This window comes from Macaca mulatta, chromosome 7, assembly GCF_049350105.2.
Source record: "Macaca mulatta isolate MMU2019108-1 chromosome 7, T2T-MMU8v2.0, whole genome shotgun sequence".
Lineage (NCBI taxonomy): Eukaryota > Metazoa > Chordata > Mammalia > Primates > Cercopithecidae > Macaca > Macaca mulatta.
The window spans coordinates 154,693,514-154,706,436 of NC_133412.1; the positions used below are offsets into that span (position 1 = coordinate 154,693,514).

General features: G+C 41.1%; 1 protein-coding gene across 1 annotated transcript in view; it reads right to left on the minus strand.

The window, feature by feature from the left end:
• Positions 1-4,613: 4,613 nt before the first annotated feature.
• SEL1L (SEL1L adaptor subunit of ERAD E3 ubiquitin ligase) overlaps positions 4,614-12,923 on the minus strand; it is a 71,030-nt gene continuing 62,720 nt past the window's right edge. Inside the window, exons 20-21 of the mRNA XM_001105925.5 lie at positions 11,609-11,737; positions 4,614-8,864 (exon numbers count right to left, since the gene is read on the minus strand). Of these exons, the coding sequence (XP_001105925.3) occupies positions 8,655-8,864; positions 11,609-11,737 (339 nt within the window). The 3' untranslated portion in view covers positions 4,614-8,654. The remainder of the gene's footprint in view (positions 8,865-11,608; positions 11,738-12,923) is intronic.

Below are 12,923 nucleotides of genomic sequence, written 5' to 3' on the forward strand. Positions count from 1 at the left end.
CCCGGGTTCAAGCAATTCTCCTGCCTCAGCCTCCTGAGTATCTGGGATTACGGGCATGTGCCACCACACCCAACTAATTTTTGTATCTTTGGTAGAGACGGGGTTTTATCATATTGGCCGGGTTGGTCTCGAACTCCTGACCTCAGGTGATCCGCCTGCCTTGGCCTCCCAAAGTCCTGTGCTTACACGTGTGAGCCGCCATGCCTGGCCCAGTTCTTTATTTGAATTCAAGTTTTATGACTAACACTAGCTGAGTGACCTTGAGCAAGTTGCTTAGCTTGTCCAAGCCTGTTTCCTCATGTGTTAAATGAGAATGACATGACTAGTACTGACATCCTGGAGTACTAAAGATTAAATTCAATAATGGATGTGAAACACTTAGCACCTGTCACATATTGTGGTGGTGAAGACCCACAGATGAAAACAGCCTCTTTCAATTCAGTCTTTCATTCATACTCATCTTAAAATTCATTTTACGGCCGGGCGCGGTGGCTCAAGCCTGTAATCCCAGCACTTTGGGAGGCCGAGACGGGCGGATCACAAGGTCAGGAGATCGAGACCATCCTGGCTAACACGGTGAAACCCCGTCTCTACTAAAAATACAAAAAAACTAGCCGGGCGAGGTGGCGGGCGCCTGTAGTCCCAGCTACTTGGGAGGCTGAGGCAGGAGAATGGCGTAAACCCGGGAGGCGGAGCTTGCAGTGAGCTGAGATCCGGCCACTGCACTCCAGCCTGGGTGACAGAGCGAGACTCCGTCTCAAAAAAAAAAAAAAAAAATTCATTTTACACTTCAGGGTCTGGAAGATAGTAGGTGATTAATAGAGGCTGGTGAATGAATGCCCAAATGAAACCTTATGTTATAAACTTTATTTTAAATTTTGAGACAGGGTCTCACTCTGTCACCCAGTTTGGCTCGCTGCAATTTCCACCTTCCAGGCCCAAGTGATACTCCCACCCCAGCCTCCCAACCTTCCAAGTAGCTGAAGACTACAGGCGTACACCATCATGCCCAGCTAATTTTTTTTTTTTTTTGGTAGAGGCGGGGTTTCACCATGTTGCCTAGGCTGGTCTCAAACTCCTGACCTCAAGCGATCTGCCTGCCTCGGTCTCCCAATGTGTTGTGATCACAGGCGTGAGCCACTGCGCCTGACCCCTTATGTATAAACTTTAATATTGACCTCTTTAGCATAAACTTTGTTTGTAAATTATTTGGAGTCAACCATTTTAGGACAGTGGAATGTTGTCATTTCCACCAGGAAGCCTTGTAAAGGGTCTGGTGTCAGTGGAATAAAAAGTCAATTTGGTTTCTTTTGGCACTTAAGACCTCCCACAGCTGGACAGGACCTTAAGGACCATCCCCACCCAGTCTCTTGATGCCTATGAGAACCCTGTCCAGCAAATCACTTGTCTGGGGCCACCCACCCAGTGTGAGGACTCGACTGCAGTCCAGAACTTTCTCGCTATGGCATCCTTCCCGTTTTCCTTTGCATTTTAGGGCCATTCAGTGGGGCTAGGACTGACCATCACTAATCTCTTTTGTGAAGGGATTGGGCAACTCAGGAGAACCCATGCGAGGATCAAACGGTTGGTTGTGTCTCAATCTCTTTTCCTTTTTTTGAGACGGATTCGTGCTGTTACCCAGGCTGGAGTGCAGTGGTGTGATCTTGGCTCACTGCAACCTCCACTTCCTGGGTTCAAACCATTCTCCTGCCTCATCCTCCCAAGTAGCTGAGATTGCAGGTGCGCACCACCATGCCCAGCTCATTTTTGTATTTTTAGTAGAGAGGGGATTTCACCATGTTGGCCAGGCTGGTCTCGAACTCCTGACCTCGTAATCCACCTGCCTCCGCCTCCCAAACTGCTGGGATTACAGGCGTGAGCCACCACACCTGGCCATGGACCTTTCCCTTATGCCTCTATCTGATCTGTCATACTGGCCTGCACTGAAATGGTGACTCACAATTAAAAAGCCCCTTTAAGGAGTGGCAACAGGTCAGATGAGATGGAGTTTCATTTCTCTGTAGTAAAGTTTGGGTTTCATCTCTGTTCATGGGTTTCTCCTGTGTTTAACTGCTCTAAGGCACAAATGTGCTCTCTTAACCCACTGTACTGTGTGGAGACTCAACTGATTCTTTGGTTTAGCTAACGTGAGAACACAAAACAACAGTCTAGTTATGAGGCTTTAACTAATTTTCAGTCTCAAATGAGTGATGAAATACAGATAGCAATTACACAAACTTAAGGCTTCAATTACTTTTTCCTCCTTCTGAAATAATAAAGGCCCAGTGTGGGTGCTTTCACCTCAGCACATACTTCAGCTAGGGTCCAAAGATGGCTACAGGGAAAATACCCTGCTCTTCTCAGCTCTCACAGTCCTGGAAGTACATTTCCATGCACTGAAAGATGTAAGACGGGCTGGGTAGGGTGGCTCACACCTGTAATCCCAGCACTTTGGGAGTGGGAGGATTGCTTGAGCCCAGGAGTTTGAGACCAGCCTGGGAAACATAGGGAGACCCTGTTTCTACAAAAAAATTAAAAAATAGCTGGCCGTGGTGGCACACGCTAGTAGTCCCAGCTATGCAGGAGGCTGGGGTGGGAGAATTTCTTGAGCCCAGGAGTTTTGAGGCTGCAGTGGGCTCTAATTAAGCCACTGCACTCAGCCTGGACAACAGAGCGAGACCCTGTTTCAAAAGAAATTAAAAAAAAAAAAAAAAAAAAAAAAGAGGTTTAAGATGCTACAAGCCACAGAACATTGTCCAAATGGTAGGTAAAAGAAAATACATGTACAGGTTGGAGAAATTCAAGTAAATTCTTCTTTTAGTACTTAAGGGAAACAAAATCAGCTGGAAGGCTCCCCAACTCCTCACCACCATGCACTCACACGCACGCACAGCCAGCGTTAGTCTCTACCCACTTCAGGACATTGCATTTAGAACAAAAAAAGTTCAATTAATAAAATTTTCCTAAGAAAAGCATCTACGGGCATAGCCACAGAGGAAGGGTGAGGAAACGCAGGTGTGCAAACTCTTGAAACCCACAGCTGTGCTTTCACATCCTGAAATAAATCTGTTTCCAAGAACAGAGGTTTCTGTTGCCCACATTTAAATCTTGAATCGTGTAAAACTCAATGACATACTCATGTTCGAAGTTAGCATCCTTACATGGGATACCTGAATCTCTTATCTCCCAAGACTTATGAGACATTCTTTCCAAGTCTGAGAGTTGAATTAATGAGGTTATACTGGGCGGTAGAGAGGAGGCAAAGGGAAACCGGATTGAGCAGCAACAAATTATATGAACATTCCAAATTCAGTTAACCACATTCCACTCACACGAGAAAAAATTGTGCAGTTTTTAGAAATGGGATTTAATATACAATTCAGCATTAACATTGTCATGTTTAAAAGAAATTAACCCAGATAAAAAGAATTTGGCCTCTAGGGAAAATCAAGAGTTCTACTCAAATTCTAATACCAATAATAAACTACTAGGGTGGTGAATTTTCAGGATCTAATGAAAAGCTTGTTCAATTCGATGGCGAAGTAGTGGCGTGACATGAGAAGGAATGTACAAAGCCCGTTACACAGCAGTACCTCCTTTTGAACTGATAGGTTCTAACGCTTTTTCTTATTCATAGAAAAATACCCAAAAAGTAAAAAATTTCCTTTTTTTTCATAGTTCCTACTACAGAAATTCTGATTTTTTTTACTTGCATCTAATTTGTGTTATCTGCTGTAACTTAATGTAAGCATACTTCTAAGCTGGTATAACCAACGTAAATTAGCATCATAAAGGAAGTTAGGGAAGAGGCTGTAGCTCATCGAGTTGCAGCCAGTGAAGATGGAGGACGTTCTAATGACTTGTCAGAAAGAGGCCAAGTGGTGAACAGGTATTGCCCCAGGTTGGATGGTCACCTGCTGGTGTTAAGGCTCTGACATCCGACTTCCCCTACAACTTTTAGGTCAGTCAAGGTCATCTGGGGTCACTGACTGTGCTCCCACAAGTAAAATTTGAGATCTGACATCTCAGTTGCCATAATTTGCATCATGCAGGCTTTTTATCCAAGATCTAATGCTTCTAAGCTGGAACATTTTACCTCAGGTACCTCTTTGAGTTGCCTGCTGGGAAGCTGCGGCCCAAATTTGTAGCCCACTTCCAGCTGCATTTTGTGTACATGTTCACTCTTGATTCAGTGTTTTTTCATTTCTCCTTTACTCAGAGCATATTTAGTCTAAATAAATGTTATTGTGTTGTACGTGTCAAACATTTCCTGGCACAAGGCAATGCATAAACAAACTTTAGATAAATTATATTATCATCAGGCTAGAGTGAATCACGCTTACTACATATCACAGGCCGCTCAGGGCAAAGATGATCGGAGATTGAAAAGATAATCACATTTCTTAGCATATGCATGCTCTCCCTGGGGCAATACTGGACTTGTAAAACTCTGAATTTCAGGAGTTTCAAATGAAACATGAATTCAAATTGCCCCAAATGAATGTTTTCAGAAGCTTCTGAATTTCCAAAAAACATTTAAAAATGGAATCATTCAGCTTAAAAACAGTCTGTCTGGAAAGACGCCTGGTTGTGGTATATGACAGCATACAGGATAACCAGAGGTGGAATCTTTATTTCACAAGTTTCAAGATACAGTACAAAACGAATCTGTACATCTCTCTATTAACAGGGTTTGTTTGTTTACACAATTATATTACACTTCACCAACCTTTATACTGCATTTCATTAAATACAAAATACATTTACAAAAAGAGTCTACCATGGTGTTCCTTCACAATGCCAGCTTAAGGTCTTTTAAAACTTCCTTTTCTACATATTTATAGTGGTTATATCTTGATTATATCAACATTATGAGTTTTATGAGTTTATTTTTTAATCAGAGAGAATAGTGTCAGCCTGTTTCTCAGACCAAATAGGAAAAACAGCATGTGAGGTGATTCCCTGCACATAACCAAGGAATCCTTTTCATGCACACATCGGACTTTTACTTGTGCAAACAGTCACTTTAACATACAAATCATCTTTCCTTGGGATCGTTTTAAATTTTCTTGAAATACCAAGTGGGTGGAGAAATATAGCTTCTTTTCGATGAATACCACAAATTTAAAATCCAGATCGTGCCTCAGGCATTCAGGAGTGTTATATTTTCATTTATATTTGAGAGCGATGACCAATGAAAAATATTTGCATGAAAATAGAAATTTTCTTTTGTTCTAATCATTTCTTATATACTTCTAGTCATAATAATGTGTAATATATATACATATGAGATTCACTTTCAAAACAAGTATCAGCTGTCACTGAAACAAATATAACCCTGCTTGTCTTGGCAGGTAAAGGGGCTATTTCCATGACACATCTTGTTTTGAAATGTGCATGTTAAATGTTAGTCCGAACCTCTGTAAAGGAAGTTTTTGCATATGTAGTTGAGACATTAATGCACATGCTACCCACATAAAGAATTGTGTTTTTCATCTATAGGCCTGCATGCATACTTCCAAACACTGAAAAATGAACATGAGGATAAAAGAAGGGAGAGAAAGACAAAGCAAAAAAAAAAAAAAAAGAAAAAAATCCTATATATATATTAATGAAATACTTAAGTTTCCTGGAGGCATCAACGGCTCTTTAAATAAATCATCAGATCATCACCAGATCACTGGCAGGGGTTTCCAAAACTTCCCAATAGTACAGAGACAAAATGGCTTAGTGGTAAGACTCTCACATGTAAGGTAAAAATTAACCTAATATGCAGAAAAGTAACAAATCCTTAGGAGTATCAAGATTAATAATTTATAAATTAATCTGAGTTAAGTGCTAAATAATAAATTTTGAAAAGAAGTCATCTTTGATTTAGTTTTTTTTTTTTTGCCATTGACTACTAATCAAAAATAAGCCTCACCTAGAAAACAGAAACTGAAACTTCAAACAGAGAGAGAGAGAGAGGAAAAAAAAACCCGCCAATGCTACCTCTGTAAAATAAAATAGAAGCAAAATGAATAGTTTCAAGACAGTCGGCTAACCAACAAACCAAATGCATAAGAGAATACTAAACAGGATATTACTGTCATCACGCTCGAAGGCAGGAAGACAGACTACAAAAGGTCTTAGGAGAGATGGGCTACCGTGGACAAATGAAGCCACACTCTATCTGTTAAGTCTAAATTCTAACATTAAAACTCCTGAATCCTGAGTTAGTTTAATGTCACTGACATTAACTAGCTTTAGTTACTGTCATTTTATTCAAATGGATGCCATTTGATTAGGTAAGTATTGAGCATTATTTTAGGAGAAAAACCAAACCCAACTCCTATTTGCTTAGGTACCATGTCCCATGAACACAAAAGAAGAGAGCGAAGTATTTTTGAGACAGTCTTTAAGTGAAGCCATAAGAACTAAGTTATTTGAAAGATACCGTTCACAAACTGCTGGCAGCAAATGACCCAGGGTAAAACAAAGTGGAAACAAGCCAAGAAAAGGAAATTCAGAACATTAACAATAAAAAAAGGCAAGTGGTAAACTAATAAGAAGTGGGTTATTATATGAAGAACGAGACTGCACTTTCCCATCCAGCCTTAGGTGGCACACACTGTTTTAAGACATGTTTTCTCAAAGCATGTACTCAATGGAGGAAAGGAAAGTTTGATATAAAAATCTTGCTGAAAGAAAAATGAGGGTGGACAGCAGAAGAAAAAAGTGAAAGTTGGTAGTCATCTTGGGTGGTTTTTCAACTTTTAAATAAATTATAACAGTTCTTTCTAAAGGAAGTGTGGCTGCTACCATGGATTACACTTATTTTGAAGCGGGGAGAAGGGGCCGTGGTGCAGACACCAAAGTACTGTACCAACTGAACTCAAATCTCTACGTGTCAGAGACCAAACAAGTCTTAGTATTTACAAGAGCTGCCTAAAGCAACATTACACTTAGTGGGGGTAGATTTCCTACCTTTCACAGATATGCTTTCATACATATGGTTCTCTTGGTGACCAACCCTTCGAATCTGGAAGCAATTATCTGGGAGGAAAGTTTTGCTTACCAGGTTTCCCATAATTCTCTAAACACAAAAAAGGTATACAACTTCACATTTAAAAGCCTTCATGTTCATTATAGGCTAGTTAAATCTAGTTCTAACTACTACCCCAACTTCAAAAATCAAAGCAGTACACCTCTACAAGCAATAAACTTTTCAAGTTTTCTGGCAGATGAGGGATTCTGGGAAAAAAGCATGAAGGTTAGTATAAACAGACTGACATCAGTAGGCATAGAAAACCCGCTCAGATACAAATGCAGTCTCAGACAAGATACAGGCTGGTGAACACCACCATCTGACAATAAAATGAAATACAAATTCAGTTTAAGCTTTAATTCCTTCACGTGTGTGATTATGTGAACCTCTTCAGTTTTTTTCCCATACTATTTAACCAGACAATCCTGAAAATCAAGTAGCCTTGATTTTCCTAATGTTAGTAGTGAGAAAATGGCGACTATGATAGCTAAGCAGTGGCTGGCTTTCTATTATAATATAAAACTATCAGAAATAAAAAGATACCTGAATAGTACAGAACAATATAGACAGGTTTTGGCTTTCATCAACCACTGAGTTTAATCCATCTTTGATTCTCTGAGTTTTAGTATTATAATAGTAGTCACTGTAAGCCATACCCTGGCAATGATATTTCATATTTAAAGAATTCAGGAAGGTGATGTGTTCTTTGTGCAAAAAGAAATGCCAAGTAAAATAAATCCTGGGAACAAATGCTTCAACTTTAGGAAAAGTGTGTCTCTGTCTGTGATCGTGGTACCCCAACCAGAGTTCGTTTTGTTTTCTAATTTCTCCCACTTAGTCCATCCTCTGGCTTCTGGATCAAGGCTCTGTATATTCAAAACAAACAAGCAAATTACAGAGTAGGTGGGGCAAATTCTCGTTAGCGCAAGGAGTCAGTTCACAAGGCTCTGTATATGTATATTCCATTCCAAAAAGTAAAGCTCACAAAAAGCTCCTTAACAAGGCCTTTCAGTCTTTGAAGGAGAGGAGTATGGTATACCGTATGACAATCACCAATAAGAAACCGCCCAACCTTCCCTTTTAAAATAACGAATATGCTGAATAAATCTAATTGCATGTGGACTGGTAAGAGCTTCTCAGTTGTCGCAGTTTCCAAAAACTTAAAAGGCAAGTTCTATTTTCAGACTTTCGAACACATTTAAATTTGCAACTAACTGGGTTTTCCTTTTTACACTGATCAGTTTTTAGTGTCGATGCACAATACCTTAAAGATGGTTGACATTAAGAACTTATGCACACTGAAATAATGACCAAAAGGATCCAAGAAAGATAGCTGGATACAGTAGACGTTACTTTGAGTGTCTCACATATGTTTCCAGAAAAGAAAAAAGAAAGCCACTGAGAGTTGTTATTCCATATGGCACTGAAACAAACATTCAGCTTAGTTTAGGTAAGAGTTACTTATCCCTGAAAATAAAGGCATCAGATTCTAAGCAGCTTTAGGAGTTCAATGCTTCCTTGTGCCGTGCCTCTTCCGGGAGGTGACCACTGATCCAAGGTCAAATGCAAGTGTTCCCAGCAGATAACTTCCTTTGCCGTCACTGATCAAGGCTGGACCCAGTGGCTGTTACTGTGGTGGCTGCTGCTCTGGTGGCGCCTCTTGCTGGGGTGGAGCTGGCCGTGGCCCTGGAGGCCTGGGTGCAGGCAAGTCTTGGTGCTGCCTTTGTCTGTAAGCTATGACTGTTCCCAACAGCAGCGCAATGATGGTCATGAGGTAAAGGTCCCACTCAGGTCCCAAAAGCTGGTCCATATCAAGTTGGGTGAACATATCCCGAATCTTAATGAAAATAATATAGAAACCATTATTATCACTAAAATGTCAGGCAAGGAACTGGGAAAGTTACATCACCAGAGATAAGTACAGAAACTAAAATAATTGGTTTTAAAAATGTTTTGCAATGTGTGTATGTGTATGTTTACAAGGGTTTTAAAAGCCTTCAACTGAAGCTCAAAATAATGTGTCTGAGGAATTAAGCTATTACTGTATAACAGAAGACATTTAATATAAAATGTTTGACAGTGTTCTTTCCATCAGTAATCCAACACACTAATTTTAATCATTTTTCACAGAAAATATTTGAAAACAAACACACACTGGGGCCAGGCACAGGGGCTCATGCCTTGTAATCCCAGCACTTTGGGAGGCTGAGGTGAGTGTATCACTTGAGGCCAGGAGCTCGAGACTAGCCTGGCCAACATGGCGAAATCCCGTTTCTACTAAAAATACAAAAATTAACCAGGCATGGTGGCGGGCATCTGTAATCCCAGCTATTTGGGAGGCTGAGGCACAAGAAATGCTTGAACCCAGGAGGTGGAGGTTGCAATGAGCCGAGATAGTGCCATTGCACTCCAGCCTGGGTGACAGAACGAGACTCTGTCTCAAAAAAAAAAAAAAAAGAAAAAAAGAAAAAAACAGTGGCGAGCCAAGGGGAGAAATTAGTATGTTGGCACAGCGAATCTACTGGCAGTGACAGCACACCAGCTGGAAAGCTCTGTTCCATGACAGTGGGGCCACTTCACTGTTCTCCATGTAATTGAAAATAGCAGGAATTCAACCATTTAATAGCTGAATAAATAATGCTTCTCAATTAGGATTTAACTAAAACACAAAATATTTAACATCTGAATTGCAACCTGAAAGTTATGTCCTTAGGCTACGATATTTTAATTGTTTTAATATCACTTATTTCTGACACTTTCTGACTTCTATTATACTTACCCATTAAGATAGTAAATATGGGGTATAATTTTTTTTTTTTTTTTTTTTTTTTTGAGACGGAGTCTCGCTCTGCCGCCCAGGCTGGAGTGCAGTGGCCGGATCTCAGCTCACTGCAAGCCCTGCCTCCCGGGTTCACGCCATTCTCCTGCCTCAGCCTCCCGAGTAACTGGGACTACAGGCGCCCGCCACCTCACCCGGCTAGTTTTTTGTATTTTTTTGGTAGAGACGGGGTTTCACCATGTTAGCCAGGCTGGTCTTGATCTCCTGACCTCGTGATCTGCCCGTCTCGGCCTCCCTAAGTGCTGGGATTACAGGTGTGAGCCACCGTGCCCGGCTGGGGTATAATTTTTAAAATAAAATTACATTTGAAGTATCTCTATAACACATTTGTAGGTACAAGTGCTAAATTTTTCTGGAAAAAAATGACAAGAAACCACTAATTGTGTTCTCTGGGGAAGAATCTGGGATGGGAGATTTGTGGTCTTCTGTACTGTTTGACTTTCTTACGATCACTACTTATTAGTCTTGTACTCTCTTTTTCTTTTTAGTTGGAATAGCTAGGTGGTAGGATTATGAGGCGTTTTTACTATCTTCTTTATACTTCTGTATTAACACAAATAGCAAAGATATAATATACCCAGTACAGCATACTGTAAGATGAAGTCCTAGACCATAACCAACAGTGAGTAATAAAAACTGTGAGAGAGAAGGGTCTGCAATGGTACTGAGAGAGAAAGAGGAGGCTGCCACATGATCGGCTTTTTAATGAAAGGAACACAGATTGTTTCAGTTGGCAGTGGTTACAGCACACCTGACTCATGCTACCATGCAATTAATGTATAAGCGACTGGGAGGCCAGAGTCCCACAAGACCAGTGCTCTGGAGCCCTATCTGTGGAGGACTTCAGGTGCATGGACTAGACAAGTCCATTTCTTTTCACTGATGCTGGAGCAGCATGGACTACATTTATACCTGTGACAGACATGAGGGAAAGCCCGTTCTTGAATCTAATACTGAAAGCCATTAACAAAAGGGTGAAACATCACCCTTTTCTGGTCCTGAAGAAACTTCTCTTGTCCTGAATAAGCCTATGTTAGAAACAAGGGCTCTGAACATCTTAGGGCTTTCAGAGTGAAATGCTGCACCAGTTAATCCATTCTAGGAACTACAGTACTAGAAACAAAATATAAAGCTGGCAGAATGCAAGAGTACCTACATACCAGTATTGCCAACTAAAGTTGGTAATTCTGAAGAAAATGGGTAACCCACTTCCTATATAGGTTCTTCCATTAGCCTATTTAAATAATTTACGCTACTTTTAGAGAAGAAAATTCGGGTGGTGTTTTCAACTTAATGTTTCACTATCAGAAGAATCTGAAGTACAACAACCTGGGCAGGTTCTCAGGTTCTTCTTTCCTTTTTTTTTTTTTTCTTTTTCTTTTTAAGGGACTCGTTTGAATCACTGCCAGGCGGTCATCTGATTTAACGTTTACTGAATTAAATACTGTTTCAAACTGCCGTCAGTCTCAGTTTTCCCTAAAACAGAAAACATCTGCCTCCATGAAAAATGCTTTAGCGTTAGGAAGTGTCAAACACTATCTAAAAACTGCAGTAGCTGCTTTGTGCCTGCATTTATCCCTCCCCTGATAAGGTGCTCTGGTACCTGAGCCGAGGGGAAGAAGGGAACACACCTGATACCTGCAGGACACTCTTCCCTGTGCTTCTCAACTTTTGAAAAACAAACCTCCAGGACAGACCTTCCATCATTGATATTTTAATGAAAAGCGGCATGGACCACTTACGTTTGTTTCCCGTATGTACTGCAAGAAATAGACAACGCCCAATTTGCAGAGGGCTAGGAAGACTGGAACTTGTGCATCTGGGCTGGCTTCAGCTGCCATGTCATAAAAACGTTTTGCAAGGTGAATATCCTATAATATAGGTAAGAAACAAAAATGCATTTTCTTGTCAAAATAAGTAAAAATATTTAGTGAACATATTAGACAAATTTATTTTACCTTTGAGGTTTTCATTTTATTTTATTTTTTTATTTTTATTTATTTATTTTTTTGAGATGGAGTCTCGCTCTGTCGCCCAGCCCAGGCTGGAGTGCAGTGGCGCGATCTCGGCTCACTGCAAGCTCCGCCTCCCGGGTTCACGCCATTCTCCTGCCTCAGCCTCCTGAGTAGCTGGGACTACAGGCACCCACAACCGCGCCCGGCTAATTTTTTGTAATTTTTAGTAGAGACGGGGTTTCACCGTGGTCTCGATCTCCTGACCTTGTGATCCGCCCGCCTCGGCCTCCCAAAGTGCTGGGATTACAGGCGTGAGCCACCGCGCCCGGCCGTGAGGTTTTCATTTTAAAATGAGTTTCCCTCACCTAAAGGAAAATGCCAAGCTTTACTTGGATAAAATTTGTTTAATTATCTAACTGCTTAATATTGAAAAACTTAATTAAAAACTCATTTTCCCCCAACATAACATCTCATTTGCTGTGTAGATATGCTGGATACAGCCATGTATCTATGCATTAGCACTGTTAACCTAGAGATTTCCAAGGGTGACCTCTGAAACTCACACTAATTTTTTGCTACTGAAAACTTCAATCAGTGTTAGCAACGTCTGGTTTCAGTTTGGGACAGTGACCTTCAAAGTGGGGTAGAGACACTCAAGATTTTACAACAAAGGCCAGGCCTGATGGCTCATTCCTGTAATCCTAACACTTAGGGAGGGTGAGGCAGGAGGATCACTTGAGGCCAGGAGTTCAAGACCAACCTGGGCAACATAGTGAAACTGTCTCTACAAAAAAATAAGCCAAATTAGCTGGGTGTGGTGGTGCCTGCCTGTAGTTCCAGCTACTTGGGAGGCTGAGGTGGGAGGATCACTTGAACCCAGGAGGCGGAGGTTGCAGTGGGCTGATATGGTGCCACTGAACTCCAGTCTGGGTGACAGACCCTGTCTCCAAAAAAAGAAAAAGATTTACCAAGAGGTACTGGCATGGACATGTTAAGGGACTCCGTTCTGCAGTTCTGCAGCTTCCATATGTGCTTTTTCCTGAAAGGGATCTGCTGAGAATAGGCCTGTGTGCACAGCAATGTTTCTCTGCAAAAAAGGAGG